At 43.1% G+C, this 16,772-nt stretch overlaps 1 protein-coding gene across 1 annotated transcript in view; it reads right to left on the bottom strand.

Annotated features, from left to right (window-relative positions):
- LOC122540179 (dynein axonemal heavy chain 8-like) overlaps window positions 1-16,772 on the bottom strand; it is a 1,258,818-nt gene that overhangs the window by 279,953 nt on the left and 962,093 nt on the right. Inside the window, exon 58 of the mRNA XM_087976819.1 lies at window positions 4,791-4,954. Within this exon, the coding sequence (XP_087832945.1) occupies window positions 4,791-4,954 (164 nt within the window). The remainder of the gene's footprint in view (window positions 1-4,790; window positions 4,955-16,772) is intronic.

A 16,772-nucleotide genomic window follows, 5' to 3' on the forward strand; every position in this document is an offset into this window, starting at 1 on the left:
GAGGTTTCCCTCTTTGCTGATTGGGTGAGCGCAGCGTTCAAAGTAGCCATGAGGGCTGTAATCTGCTGCAATTTAGTTACAGATGGTCTGTCAAAGTATGCTAACTCAGCTGCCTTCAGGCAATCCTCGAGCAAACGCTACTGCTCTCCCCTCTGCCACTTACAGGTGGCCAAGTAATAAATAATCAGTAATCAAGAAATAGGTCTTGGCAGTCTCCCAGAGCACCGATGGATTACTAGCCATAGCCAAATTAATGTCCCAAAGGATTTAAAATTCCCACGAGAAATACTCTATAAACTTGCTATCCTTCAAGAGGAAAGAATCCATGTGCCCAGTGCCACAAGCCTGTTCCCATTACCATTGGCCTGGACCTCCATGTACACTGCCGCATGATCAGAAATGGTTATGTTTCCGATTCTGCAAGACAGTACCGAATTCAAAAAGGTCAATGGGGCAAAAAGCATGCCAATTCTGATATAGCACTCATGTGGGTTAGAGGTGAAGATATCTCCACACATCAACCAATCCCAGCTTCCTGTTCAGGTCCACTAACTGCCTGGATTGCGGGTATGTCCCTGCAAGGCCCCTAGGCATCCCCTGCAAAACGTGCGCCCACACCTCCCTCCTCAGCTCCCTCCAAGGCCCCAATGGATCCTTCCATATCCATTGCAAATTCACCTGCGCCTCCACACGCATCATTTACTGGATCCGCTGCACCCGATGTGGTCTCCTCTACATTGGGGAAACAGGCTGCCTACTTGCGGAATGTTTTAGGGAACACCTCTGGGACACTCGCACCAACCAATCCAACCGCCCCATGGATGAACACTTCAACTCCCCTTCCCACTCCGCCAAGGACATGTAGGCCCTTCGCCTCCTCCATCGCCAGATCCTGGCCACACAACGCCTGGAGGAAGAGCGCCTCATCTTCCGCCTAGGAACCCTCCAACCACACGGGATGAATGTAGATTTCTCCAGCTTCCTCATTTCCCCTCCCCCCACCTTATTTCAGTCCCAACCCCCAGATTCAGCACCACCCTCTTGACCTGCAAACTTCTTCCTGACCTCTCCGCCCCCACCCCCTCTCCGACCTATCACCCTCACCCTCACCTCCTTCCACCAATCGTATTCCGAGCGCCCCTCCCCCAAATTCCCCCCTCCTACCTTTTATCTCAGCCCGCTTGGCACACCAGCCTCATTCCTGAAGAAGGGCTTATGTCCGAAACCTCGATTCTCCTGTTCTTCGGATGCTGCCTGGCCTGCTGCGTTTTTCCAGCACCACACTTTTCAATTCTGGTCTCCAGGATCTGCAGTCCTCACTTTCCCCGAGGCATCCTGTCCACTTCTGGGTCATTAAGTCACTTAAAGTCTCCCCCTATAATTGTATGACGCGCCCAAGGTACATCAACCTGGAAAGCGCATCCGTTAAAAATTTGAGGGAATGTGCCGGGCGTCAATATACATTCAAAATCCTATACTCTTTTCCATGTATTAAAGTTTTAAGAATAATAAACCATCCATATTCATTCTTAATTTGGTCTAACAGTTGAAATAGGAGATTCTTCTGGATGAGAATAGTAACTCCTCTACTTTTTGAATTAAAGGATGAGGTAAACACCCGTCCAAACCCTCCCTGCTGTAACTTCAAGTGCTCCTTATCGGTTAAATGTGTTTCTTGCAGCAAGGCTATATAGACCCTCTCTTTTCTGAGACTTGAAAGTATCATTTTCTCTTAATTGGTGAATGACTCCCTTTAACGTGCACCATTTAAATGAATTGCTCGCCATAGCCATCCGAGACAGTCTGTGACCCACCGGGAGGAAGAACCTCACTCATAGCGTGCCGAGTGAAAACAGCAAACAGTTCATATAAATTTAAAAATACAAGGACCAAAACTACCAAATCAAAACTTCTAACAACTATTCTACAACATACCAACATATAATTCAAATGAAAGGAGACTTTCCCCCTTGCCCACAGGGGGCACTCATACTACCCACGAACCCCTCCGTGGCTTCTTCTAGTTGAAGCTGTGCCCCAGCCCCAGACAATACAAAGTAAGAAAAAATTACACACATCTTATAGCAAGAAATTTAAAAGTGGGTACTCAACCCATCCCATCCATACTTTAACCCAAGGCACTCCTGGTAAAAATATATAACCCCAGGCCCCCACTCCTGCTTTCCCCAAATGCAAATCCCCCTCCCCCCACTCCATACCAAGAGAGAAAAACAAAAAAGAAATGATGAGAAAGAAGAACAAAGGATAACGGGAGGGGAGAGAGAAGGGAGAAGAGAGAGAAAAAGAAAAAAACTATGAGGACACCCACTTATATTTTAAAAAACCTCAACAACCAGGTAAACCAGGCAAATTACAGAGAAAAAACAAAGTAAACATTATTGTCCATATTACTCGAGGCAACTAGTCTATTTTAAAGTATCCAGGAAGTCCTTTTCCCTTTCGGTTGAGTCAAAATTAAACACGGAACCTCCGTGGCTGAAATGTAATGTTGCCAGATATCTTATTGGAATACTGGATATTCAAGTCCCTCAGCTGCCTTTTTACCTCATTAAAGGCCTTCCTCTTGCGAATCATGACTGCAGAAAAGTCTTGGAAAAGTATAATTCACGGTCCTTTGTGGATCCTTCCCCAATGCTCTAGAGGCTTCCAGCACCATTTGCTTATCTCTGTAATGCTGGAGTTGTACTAGGACTGGGTGGGGGTGCTGGTCCAATCCAGGCCAGCGCACTGCCACCGGGTGGGCCCACTCAACCCGCACCTGGCCTGCCTCGACTTCCAGCTCCAAAAACTGTGGGAGCCATTGCTCCAAGAAGCTACCAAGCTGGCCTTCCACCTCCCGTTCTGGGATCCTCACCAGATGGATGTTCTTCGGATGGCCTCAATTTTCAAGGTCGTTGACATGCTCTTCCAAGGCCTGTACCTGCCGTTCCAAGGCCTGGACCTGACCCACCGAGGATTCTTCTGTGGTTTTGGAGGCCGCGGCTCTACCTCCAAGACACGCTGCTGAAGATACTAGATCTCATGGTCATGCTTCTGCAGCATGACTGAGAAGGGTTCCAGCATGACCCGGGGTCTCCTCCATTGTTGAATCGATCTACTCTCGGAGTTTCACAAACTCTGAGACCAGGCTCTGCTCCACAGGTAAGTTCCCTGGGATGTTCACGGATGCCGATGCTGTGGTCGCAGGCATGTCCATTACTCCAGGGGGGCGTCCTCCTTGCTGCGATCCTCATGGTCCCTTCCCTTTAGTCATTTTTCTAACTATTTTCAATGAACACTGAACAACTCTGGGGGTCAACAACTAACAATTTCTACCACAATGGGTAATAAAGAGAGGGTGAGTGCTCCACTTTGTCTGGGTTCTGGTGCAGAACTCAGCAGGGCAGAGCTACTGGGTCTGTGACATCGATAGTTAATTTGTCATTGGCAGTGTTCTGGTCAGTGACGTCAGTGGTTAATTTGTCATTGTTGGTGTTCCGGTGAGTGACGTCAGTGGTTAATTTGTTATCGGCAGTGGTCCGGTGAGTGATGTCAGTGGTTAATTTGTCATTGTTGGTGTTCCGGTGAGTGACGCCAGTGGTTAATTTGTCATCGGCAGTGTTCCGGTGAGTGACGTCAGTGGTTAATTTGTCATTGTTGGTGTCCGGTGAGCGACACCAGTGGTTAATTTGTCATCGGCAGTGTTCCGGTGAGTGACATCAGTGGTTAATTTGTCATCGGCAGTGTTCCGGTGAGTGACGTCAGTGGTTAATTTGTCATTGTTGGTGTTCCGGTGAGTGACGTCAGTGGTTAATTTGTTATCGGCAGTGGTCCGGTGAGTGATGTCAGTGGTTAATTTGTCATTGTTGGTGTTCCGGTGAGTGACGCCAGTGGTTAATTTGTCATCGGCAGTGTTCCGGTGAGTGACGTCAGTGGTTAATTTGTCATTGTTGGTGTCCGATGAGCGACACCAGTGGTTAATTTGTCATCGGCAGTGTTCCGGTGAGTGACATCAGTGGTTAATTTGTCATCGGCAGTGTTCCGGTGAGTGGCGTCAGTGGTTAATTTGTCATTGTTGGTGCTCCGATGAGCGACACCAGTGGTTAATTTATCATCGGCAGTGGTCCGGTGAATGACATCAGTGGTTAATTTGTAATCGGCAGTGTTCCGGTGATTGACGTCAGTGGTTAATTTGTCGGCGTCGGTGTTCCGGTGAGTGACATCAGTGGTTAATTTGTTGTTGTCGACCAATTACTGCTCCATTAATTTTCTCTCAATCATCAGTAAAGTGATGGAAAATGTCAAGCAATATTTGCTTAGCAGTAACATGCTCACTCTGACACCCAGTTTGGGTTCCAGCAGGCCTGACCTCACTATTGCCTGAGTTCAAACATGGACAATAGGGCTGAATTCCATGGTGAGGTGACAGTAACTACCCTTGACGTGAAGGTTACAATCAACTGAGCATGCAATTAAAATTCAATTATATTACTACCTATGTGAAGTCACATGTACACCAGATGAGGTAAGGATGGCAAATTTCCTTCCCAAAAGGACTTAAGTGAGCATAATGCATTTTCTTTTGTTAATTGACAGTAATTTCATGGACATCATGAGTCTCTTAATTCCAAATATTTATTGAATTCAAATTACGTGGCTGAATTCAACCTCAGATCTCAGAACATTATGTCGGATTCTGGATTAATAGTTGAGGTATAATCTCACTAGGCCATCACCTCTCCTCTGTAACCCTCATGAACCAAATATTGCATGTAACGCCATTTCCCTACCTGTCTGCAATGACCCTGGTACATTCATGTTTGAACAAAGCTAGGAGTGTCTTCAGGGTAGAGCATTCCTCAGCCATTATGTTCAACATTCCTTGCCAGATGCGAGATAGGTCCCTCAAATTGAAGATGTAATGAAATTTAGCTGGAGTGGGTAGCATTTTCACCTAGAAAAGAACAACAAAAACAACCTTCAAAATGTGCAAAAAACAAATTACTCTTGGGTAAATACGATCAGCTGTCTGTGCAGAGACATTACTATTATATACTATTTGAAGTTCTTTTTCACAGAGTTGTTATGGACCAGGCTAGCCCCTTTCAAAACATTTCAAGAAAGTATCCCAGACCGTAACTTTGCCAGATGTTTTAAGCAGGGGTAATGTGGATATCCCAGGAGAGATGTTAAACCACATAGTTTTAAACAAAAAGAATTAGAACACAGAACATAAGACAATATAGCGCAGAACAGGTCCTTTGGCCCTCGATGTTGTACCAACCTGTGAACTAATCTAAGTCCATCCCCCTACATCATCATCCATGTGCTCATCCAAGGATCGTTTAAATGCCCCTAATGTGACTGAGTTAACTACATTGGCAGGCAGGGCATTCCATGCACTTACCACTCTCTGAGTAAAGAACCTGCCTCTGACATCTGTCTTAAATCTATCACCCCTCAGTTTGTAGTTATGCTCCCTCATACAAGCTGATGTCAACATCCTAGGAAAAAGACTTTCACTGTCTACCCTACCTAATCCTTTGATCATATTGTATGTCGCTATTATATCCTCTCTTAGCCTTCTTCTCGCCAATGAGAACAGACCCAAGTCTCTCAGCCTTTCCTCATAAGACCTTCCCTCCAGACCAGGCAAATCCTGGTAAATCTCCTCTGCATCTTTTCCAATGCTTCCAAATCCTTCCTGTAATGAGGTGACCAGAACTGTACACAATATTCCAAGTGCGGCCGCACTAGAATTTTGTACAGTTGCAGCATGACATTACAGAACTCAATCCCTCTTCCAATAAAACCTGACACACCGAATGCCTTTTTAACAGCACTGTTATTCTGGATTGCAACTTTCATGGATCGACGTACATGAACTCCAAGATCCCTGTGCACATCCACACTACCAAAAATCTTTTCATTGACCCAGTATTATGCCTTCCTGTTATTCTTCCCAAAGTGAATCACCTCACATTTATCTGCATTGAACTCCATTTGCCACCTCTCAGCCCAATTCTGCAGTTTATCCAAGTCCTCCTACAACCTGTAACATTCTTCCACACTATCCACTACTCCACCAACTTTAATGTCATCTGCAAATTTACTAATCCATCCACCTATGCCTGCGTCTAAGTCATTTATAAAAATGACAAACAGCAGTGGTTCCAAATCAGATCCTTGCAGCACGCACTAATAACCGGACTCCAGGCTGAATATTTTCCTTCAACTACTACCCGCTGCCTTCTTACAGAAAGCCAGTTTCTAATCCAAACTGCCACATCACCCTCAATTCCATGTCTCTGCATTTTATCCAACAGTCTACCATGTGGAACCTTATCAAAGGCCTTACTGAAGTCCATGTATACCACGTCAACTGCCCTACCCTCATCCACATGCTTGGTCACCTTCTCAAAAAAACTCAATGAGGTTTGTGAGACATGACCTGCCCTTGATGAAACCCTGTTGACTACCTGCAATCAAATTGTTGCTTGCTAGATGATTATAAATCCTATCTCTTATAATCCTTTCCAAAACTTTTCCTACAACAGACATAAGGCTATAATTACCTAGGTCATCTCTCCTGCCCTTCTTGAACAAGAGCACAACATTTGCAAAGCTCCAGTCCTCTGTACTAAACCTGTAGACAATGGTGACTCAAAGATCAAAGCCAAAGGCTCCGCCATTTTCTCCCTAGCTTCCCAAAGAATCCTTGGGTAAATTCTATCCGGCCCAGGGGACTTGTCTACTTTCACTCCTTCTAGTATTGATAACACCTCATTCTTACTAACCTCGATCCTTTCTAGTTTAATATCTCGTATCTTATTCTTCTTCTTTACAATATTATCCTTTTCCTGAGTGAAAACCAATGAGAAATATTCATTTAGCACTTCTCCGATCTGCACAGGGTCCACACAAATTTCCCACTTCTGTCTTTGACTGGTCCTATTTTGAGGAGAAAGTGAGGTCTGCAGATGCTGGAGATCAGAGCTGAAAATGTGTTGCTGGAAAAGCGCAGCAGGTCAGGCAGCATCCAGGGAATAGGAGAATCAACATTTCGGGCATAAGCCTATTCATCCTTGTATTCCACACATACCTATAGAAAGTTTTAGGTTCTCCTTTATTCTATTTGCTAAAGATGCTCATGCCCCCTCTTTGGTCTTCTTAACTCTCTCTTTAAATTCTTCCTCACTGATCTGTAACTCTCCATCGCCTCATTTGAATCATCTTGCCTCATCATCACATAAGCCTCCTTCTTCCGCTTAACAAGAAATGCAATGTCTGTAGTAAAGCACAGTTCCCTTACCTTATCACTTCCTCACTGCCTGACAGAGATATACCTATCAAGGACACACAATATCTGTTCCTTAAACCAGCTCCACATTTTGATTGTCCCCATCCCCTGCATTTTGCTACCACATCCAGGCTCCTAAGTCTTGCCTAATCACATTATAATTACCCTTGCCCCATTGATAACTCTTGCCCTGTGGCATGTACCTATCCCTTTCCATCGCTACACAAAACGTAACTGAATTATGGTCACTCTCTCCAAAGTGCTCACCTACAACTAAATCAAACAACTGGCCTGGTTCATTACCAAGCACCAGATCCAGTGTGGCCTCCCCGCTTGTCGGCTTTTCAACATACTGTGTCAGGAAACCCTCCTGTACACATTGGACAAAAACTGATTCATTCAATGTACTAGAGTTTTAGCATTTCCAGTCAATGTTGGGGAAGTTAAAGGCCCCCTTAATGACCACCTTGTTCCTTTAACTCCTACCCAGATGCATTTTGTCAATCCTCTCCTCCACGTGGCCTATAAAAAACTCCCAGCAGTGTGACCTCTCCTCTCCTGTTTCTAACCTCAGCCCACACTACCTTAGTAGACGAGTCCTCGTCAAAAGTTCTTTCAGCCACTGTTATACTATCCTTGACTATCAAGGCCATGCCCCCCTCTCTTTTACTGCTCTGCCTGTTCTTAATGAAAGATCTAAACCTTGGAACCTGCAACGTCCATTCATGACCCTGCTTTATCCATGTCTCCGAAATGGCCACAACATCAAAGTCCCAGGTACCTATCCATGCTGCAAGCTCACCTACCTTATTCTGGATACTTCTGGCGTTGAAGTTGACTCACTGCAAACCAGCTTGCTGTCTGCCAGCACATTCCTGTGACCATGAAATCCTGTCCATACCCTCCCTACTCTCATTCTCCTGTGTACTGGAACTACACCTCAGGTTCCCATCTCCCTACTGAGCTAGTTTAAACCCATGCAATTTATTTACAAGATTATTAATTGAAGCACAAACAAAAGGGAACAGAATACAGAATAACTCAACCTATCTGATACTCAACAGATTTTATTAACTTAATAATGCTGTTCTCAATGCTCATAACAATCCCCATAAATAGCCTTTGGCCAAAAGGTAAAATCAAACACAGGGTCTTACAAGAGAGAAAGATGGCCATATGGAACACCCTCTTCCATGTTTCTTAGATCAGCAGCCTCAAAATTTGCCTGACTGCTTTCAGTGACCATCAAGACCAAATCAAAGAAAAGCTGAGCTGGAAGAACTGGTCACTCCCCTTTCATTGTACAAGTGTTTCTTTTAACATGAAAGTCTTTTGCCTGAGGCAATATCTGTTAGCTATAATCAAATTGGCCCTAAAACCTACCCAAGCCAGACTTTCTGAAGTCTATGGCTTTTACGACCTCATAATCTTGTTAAAGCAGCAGCATTGTCACACCTACCCATTTACAAAAAAAAGGTGAATACCCAATAATGCCTTCATTTTAAAACCCCTTAATCTTAAACTGTTAGTACTATACAACACGCATGCAGACATGGACTTCTCCATTTTGTTTCGGTCTGTTTTATTACTGCCACTGAATGACTCAGTTTCTCATCCAAGTTTCGACAGTATATTGGCAATCATGTTTTCTCGTCCCACCGCATGGACAATTTTCAAATTGAATGGTTGTAACAACAAGCTCCATCTAAACAGTCTGGCGTTTTTGTCCTTCAACTTCTCCACAAACTTCAATGGGTTATGATCAGTGCATATGATTGTCTCAGATACATTACTGGTAACATAAACATTGAAATGTTGTAACACCAACACCAAGCTCAAAGTCTCCTCCTCAACTGTCAAATATTTCTGCTGATGAATGTTCAATTCCCTGGAGAAATACACGATAGGTTGTTCTATCCTCTCGTCATCTTCCACTAAGAGCACAGCACCGACACCCACATCATTCGCTTCGATAACCACCTTGAATGGCTTTGCATAAATTAGGTGTGGCTAATACTGGCACAGTGGTTAATACAGCTTTCAGGCTGTCAAATGCCTTCTGACAGTCCACTGTCCACGTAAACCTCTTGCTTTTAAGAAGGAACCCAGTGAGTGGAGCAGCCACAATGCTAAATTTTGGTACAAATTTTCAATAAAATCCACTCAATCCCAGGAACCGTAGTACTCCTCTTTTTGTCGATGGTATTGAAACTCCCCAATTACCTTTGATTTTGCATCCTGTGGGGCCATTTGCCCATGTCCAATAATATGGCCCAGGAAGGTGACTTGGGCTTTGGCAAATTCACTTTCAGCCAGGTTTACCACCAACCTTGCCTTCCAAAGTCAATTGAGCAAGTCTGATAAATGTTGCAAATATACTTTCCACGTGTGACCAAAAATCACCAGGTCATCATTATATACAACACAATTGGGTAATCCGGAAATGACTTTATTGGTTAGTCGTTGAAATGTGGCTGGGGCATTCTTCATACCAAACAGCATGATTTTAAATTGATATCGTCCGTTTGGCATTACGAAAGCCGAAATTGTCTTCACTCTTTCTGACAAAGGTACCTGCCAGTCTAACTTAGAAATATAGGTTGCTCGACCCACCTTGTCAACACAATCTTCAAACGCAGAATTGGATATACATCAGTATTTATAACTGCATTGACTTTGTGGTCGTCCACACATAACTGTTGGGCACCACCTGGCTTTGGCACCATTACTATGCGTGCACTCCAGTCACTGATACTCACTTCGATTATGTTGTCTTGGAGCATGCGTTCAATCTCTTTTTGAACCTGTGCCAACTTTAGAGGGTTGTGCCTATAAAGATGTTGTTAATCAGAACAGCATCTCCCATATCTACATCATGCATAATTAGGCAAGTACTTCCCAGCTTATTTCCACAAATCTCCCCATGCAATGTAATAACTCTTTCAGGTAATTTCGATTTTCCTGTAGAAGGTAGTTCAACAATTTTTGACAACTTTCTCATCGTTCAATTTAATTTGAGGAATTGAAGAGTGTGGTGCTGGAAAAGCACAGCTGGTCAGGCAGTATCCAAGGAGCAACAGATTTGACATTTTGTGTCTGATGAAGGGTTTATGCTTGAAACATGATTCTCCTCCTCTGATGCTGCTTGACTGACTGTGCTTTTCCAGCACCACATTCTTTGACTCTGATTTCCAGCATCTGCCATCCTCATTTTCTCTTCATTTGAGAAATGTCCAATTCAGAATGGTCTGAACTTGGTTCTTCACTCTGTGTTGTAACCAATAACATAATCTCCTTTGGCTTTTCTCCCCTGTCAAAAGACATTTTGAGCACATTCACATGACACATTCTGTGAGATTTCTTTCTGTCTGGAGTTCTTATCAAATGGTTCACCTCACTCAATTTCCTTTTGACTTGTTAAGGTCAACTAATGGGCGGCATGGTGGCACGGTGGTTAGCGCTGCTGCCTCACAGTGCCAGAGCTGGGTTCAATTCCTGCCTCAGGCAACTTGTCTGTGGGGAGTTTGCACATTCTCCCCGTGTCTGCGTGGGTTTGCTCCGGTTTCCTCCCACAGTCCAAAAATGTGCAGGTTAGGTCTAATTGCCTGTGGAGTTAGGTGAAGAATGGGTTTGGGTGGGTTGCTCTTCGGAGGGTCGGTGTGGACTTGTTGGGCCGAAGGGTCTGTTTCCATGCTGTAAGTAGTCAAAATCTAAACTTTGCTTTTAAAGGTTCATCTATTACTGGAAGTAACACTAACACCTTATCTCCGATAGCAATATTGCAAGTTTTTCATTTCTTGTCTGCCTCCTGTTTTATTGTATGCTATGATACTTTTAAATGCTGTCTAGCCACTTTATTTAATCGTTCCCTAAATTTGACACATAGTCCACATATGTGGTTTCTGAATTCTGATTTACCAATTTCTCCTTAAACAATTTTAGCAGTCCTCTCACTTCATGCCCAAAAGCTAATTCAAATGGACTCCATTTGGTTCATTCATTTGGTGCATCTCTGATTGCAAAACGTACAAACAGAATTCCCTTATTCTAATCATCAGGATCGTCTTGATGAAAAGCCCTCATCATAGTCTTTAATGTCTGATGCCAGCTTGCTAGTGCTCCCTGTTATTCTGGATGACATGCAGTAGATTTGAATTGTTTCATTCCTAAGCTCTCCATAATTGCCTTGAATAATTTCGAAGTGAATTTTGACCCTTGACCTGATTGTATCTCTGTCGGTAGCCTGCATCACATGAAAAATTTGAGTAACTCCTCTATAATCCTTTTAACTGGGATATTACATAATGGAACAACCTCTGGAAATCTAGTGAACACTTCCATTATTGTTAACAAATACTGATTCCCACTTTTTGTTTTGAGGTAAGGGTCCTATGCAATCAATTAAGATTCTTATAAAATGTTTCTCAAATGCAGGAATAGTTATTAAAGGTGCAGGTTTTATTATTGTTTCTGGTTTTCCAATGACTTGACATGTATGCAATGTCTGGCAAAATTCAACTACATCTCTTGTGCAGTCCAAACCAGTAAAAATGCTTTTGAGTTTTTCTCACTCCTAAATGAACCCCTAGTGGGAGCTCATGCATCACTCGCAACACCTCTTTTCTATAACCCACTGGCAATATGACTTGATAAACCTCTGCCCATTTCTCATCTACCTGAATATGTGATGGTCTCTATTTCCTCATTAAGACATCATTTTCAATATAATAACATTCAGGATACAGTCAGATTCCTCTTCCGTGTATACCTTTTGATACAATTGCTTTAAATTTTAATCTTTCTGTTGTAACTCAGTTAATGTCTCTGAGCTAAAGATGTCTGCTTTTTCATCTATGTGCTCCTGATTTGTCTCCACCATCTGATCAAACAGGGTCTCTGCTAATTCCACTTCAACTTTCTTATCTGTACTCTTTGATCTCTCCTGTTTCAACTGGTGACTTTGTGACCTCATTACCACAGACACATCCCAATAGATGTGTCCTGCAATAGTTCAGTTGCCTGAGTTTCCATTGGCTTTTCAACAATAGTAGGCACCACTCCTACCTGTGAACCAGTTACATCATTAGCAAGAACAAATTGTATTCCTGGAGGCTGAGAGTTTGTCCAGTACTTGGTATCACAACTTCTCCACTCATCACTGGACACTCTAACCTCACTCTACAGACTTGAACGTTTTTTGTCTCACCGTGAATTCACCTTTTCTGGCAATAGTCCTTCAGCGGTACATATCGCCTCATCTTTCAACATCAAAGATTGAGAGGATTGTGTATCTCTCAATATTGTAACTTCTTTACTTGCTGCTCCAAGCCTATGTAAGTGAACTTTACCTTTGCAGGTATATGGTTTAAGAAGATCTGGCAGTTCCCCCTTAACCAACCTCCCTCCAGGTTGTTCATTCTAGTGAAGCTTTCTAGCCACCAGTTTGCTTTAGAACATAGAACATAGAACGATACAGCACAGAACAGGCCCTTCGGCCCACGATGTTGTGCCGAACATTTATCCTAGTTAAGCACCCATCCATGTACCTATCCAATTGCCGCTTAAAGGTCACCAATGATTCTGACTCTGCCACTCCCACAGACAGCGCATTCCATGCTCCCACCACTCTCTGAGTAAAGAACCTACCCCTGACATCCCCCCTATACCTTCCACCCTTCACCTTAAATTTATGTCCCTTTGTAACATTCTGTTTTACCCGGGGAAAAAAGTTTCTGACTGTCTACTGTATCTATTTCTCTGATCATCTTATAAACCTCTATCAAGTCACCCCTCATCCTTCGCCGTTCCAATGAGAAAAGGCCTAGCACTCTCAACCTATCATCGTACGACCTATTCTCCATTCCAGGCAACATCCTGGTAAATCTTCTTTGCACCCTCTCCAAAGCTTCCACATCTTTCCTAAAGTGAGGCGTCCAGAACTGCACACAGTATTCCAAATGTGGCCTTACCAAGGTCCTGTACAGCTGCAACATCACCTCACTACTCTTGAATTCAATCTCTCTGCTAATGAACGCTAATACACCATAGGCCTTCTTACAAGCTCTATCCACCTGAGTGGCTTTCTGTTACTACTCCAACAAAATTCTCTGGGTTATGCTGTTTTCTGACATCTGGCTTCCCAGTGCTTTTCCTAACCCACCAACATTGTGATGTCATGTGGCCTACTTTATCACAGTGAAAACACCGGAACTTTTTAACTTCTCTTTCCCCTTCAAGGGTTTCCTTTTTACCCTGTGTTAAGTTATCCTTGTTATATTCACCGAGATCTACCTCACCCTTTCCAAGTGAGGATTTTTCTTTTCCCTAATTTCTATCCCTCACAGATTGAAATTGATTTTGGAAGCCAAACTTTGATTTATGGACCAACTCATAATCATAGGGTGGCATGGTGGCACAGTAGTTAGCACTGCAGCCTCACAGTGCCAGACACCCAAATTCAATTCCCGCCTCGGGCAACTGCCTGTGTGGAGTTTGCACATTCAGCATGGGTTTCCTCCCACAGTCCAAAGATGTGCAGGTTAGGTGAATTGGCTATGCTAAATTGCCCGTAGTGTTAGGTGAAGGGGTAAATGTAGGGGTATGGGTCTGGGTGGGTTGCTCTTCGGAGGGTCGCTTGTTTCTACACTGTAAGTAATCTAATCTAATCAGCCATTTCAGCTGCTAATCTTGCCTTTTTAATTCTCTGCTCTTCCACATGAGTTCTCACTACATCAGAAAGTGAATTTTTGAACACCTAAGTGTCAATTTCTGAAGTTCAAAGTCTCTTTTTTTCTCTGCCGTCTGCTTTTAATTGTAATTCAAACTGTTTCATTTCTGATGCCCTTTCATTGTCTTTTGCCTCTAACTAAAACTGCTTCAATTGAATTTTATCCATTTCTAAAGATTCTGGTGGCATTTTCAGCAAATTTTAATGCTGAGGTATTAATGTAATTATCTCTCCTTTCCTCACAGAATGAGGCAGCTTCAGCTCCAGATTGCCATTGCTATCCCAAGCACTGTTTAAACCAACCAAAACAAAACACCCAGTACAAAAGACACTAACATCTACCACTTGTTGCCTTCAAATCCAGGAACCCTAATCCCAATCAGAATAATAGAAAAATCCCGGATGAGCTCCCAATCTGTTGTGAACCAGGCCAGACTCCCTCAATACATTTCAAGAAAGTAGCCCAGACTCTAACTTTACTAGTTGTTGTTGTGGTTCTGTTTGCTGAGCTGGAAGATTTTGTTGCAAACGTTTCATCCCCTGGCTAGGTGACATCATCAGTGCTTGGGAACCTCCTGCGAAGCGCTTCTTTGATGTTTCCTCCGGTGTTTATAGTGGTCTGTCCCTGCCGCTTCCGGTTGTCAGTTTCAGCTGTCCACTGTAGTGGTTGGTATATTGGGTCCAGGTCGATGTGTTTGTTGATGGAGTTTGTGGATGAATGCCATGCCTCTAGGAATTCCCTGGCTGTTCTCTGTCTGGCTTGCCCTATGATAGTAGTGTTGTCCCAGTCGAATTCATGTTGCTTGTTGTCTGCGTGTGTGGCTACTGAGGATAGCTGGTCGTGTCGTTTCGTGGCTAGTTGATGTTCATGTATGCGGATTGTTAGCTGTCTTCCTGTTTGTCCTATATAGTGTTTTGTGCAGTCCTTGCATGGTATTTTGTACACTACATTAGTTTTGCTCATGTTGGGTATTGGGTCCTTCATTCTGGTGAGTTGTTGTCTGAGCGTGGCTGTTGGTTTGTGTGCCGTTATGAGTCCTAAGGGTCGTAGTAGTCTGGCTGTCAGTTCTGAGATGCTCCTGATGTATGGTAGTGTGGCTAGTCCTTTTGGTTGTGGTATGTCCTCGTTCCGTGGTCTTTCTCTTAGGCATCTGTTGATGAAACTAATGTAGTGTACAAAATACCATACAAGGACTGCACAAAACACTATATAGGACAACAGGAAGACAGCTAACAATCCGCATACATGAACATCAACTAGCCACGAAACGACACGACCAGCTATCCTCAGCAGCCACACACGCAGACAACAAGCAAAATGAATTCGACTGGGACAACACTACTATCATAGGGCAAGCCAGACAGAGAACAGCCAGGGAATTCCTAGAGGCATGGCATTCATCCACAAACTCCATCAACAAACACATCGACCTGGACCCAATATACCAACCACTACAGCGGACAGCTGAAACTGACAACCGGAAGCGGCAGGGACAGGCCACTATAAACACCGGAAGAAACATCAAAGAAGCGCTTCGCAGGAGGTTCACAAGCACTGATGATGTCGCCTAGCCAGGGGACGAAACGTTTGCAACAAAAACTTCCAGCTCGGCGAACAGAACCACACCAATGAGCACCCGAGCTACAAATCTTCGCACAAACTTTACTAGTTGTTTTAATGCAGGTGCAATGTGGATATCCCAGGAAAGATGTAGGTGGTCCAACCTCTAAGTTTTGAACAAACCAGAATTTATTTACAAGATTATTGAATGAAACACAAACAAAAGAGAACAGAATACAGAACAACTTAAACCTATCTGAAAACCCAACAGATTATATAAATTTAATGATGCTGTTCCCAATGCTTGCAACAATACCCATAAACTTCCCTTGGCACCAAAAGTAAAATCAAACACAAGGTCTTACAGGTGAGAGAGAGAGAGAGAGAGAGAGCGAGAGAGAGAGAGAGAGAGCGATGGCAGTATGGAATACCACCTGATGAAGGGGCAGCGCTCCAAAAGCTAGTGCTTCTAATTAAACCTGTTGGACTATAACCTGATGTTGTGCGATTTATAACTTGGAATACCCTCTTCCATGTAGCTGTTTCTTTGATCAGCAGCCTCAAAACTGCCTGACTGCTTTCTGTGTACAGCAAGACCAAACCAAAGAAAAGTTGAATCGGGAGAACTGGCCACTCCCCTTCCATTATACAAGTGTATTTATTTAACTTGAAAGCCTTGCTCCTGAGGCAATATCTGTTAGCTATAATCAAACTGGCCCTAAAACCCTTCAAACATAGGCTTTTTGAATTCTGTATCTTTTATTACCTCTCTGAAAAAAGAAAGCCATGGACAACACAACCATGTTAAAGGAGCAACATCATGACAGAGTTCAATGGAAAAGAAAAGTGGGTTTATCATAAGAGATTGTTGATTTGTTCAATGTCTCTACATTGCATTTTTTCTTCAAAGATCAATTTCAACCTTATTAACTCTAAAATTATTTACCTGAAGCCATCAATTTATTTTTCATTATACAATTTCCAAAATAAAATTATATTATCAGATTAAATCAAGAACATTTAATTTAGCTAATACAATAGATTAACAGCCTGAAATTCTGAGAGAAAATGAATTGTCTGCATTGGTTGTGATTATTTAAAAGCTGCAGTCTGTAGAATGGTTGCCAAAATGTTTAAGTTTGGAAATATAACATTTCAATTCAGGAAAGGATTAAGAAGGAAAA

This window comes from Chiloscyllium plagiosum, unplaced genomic scaffold (assembly GCF_037043375.1).
Source record: "Chiloscyllium plagiosum isolate Xiang-an unplaced genomic scaffold, Cpla_swu_hap1 HiC_scaffold_3, whole genome shotgun sequence".
NCBI lineage: Eukaryota > Metazoa > Chordata > Chondrichthyes > Orectolobiformes > Hemiscylliidae > Chiloscyllium > Chiloscyllium plagiosum.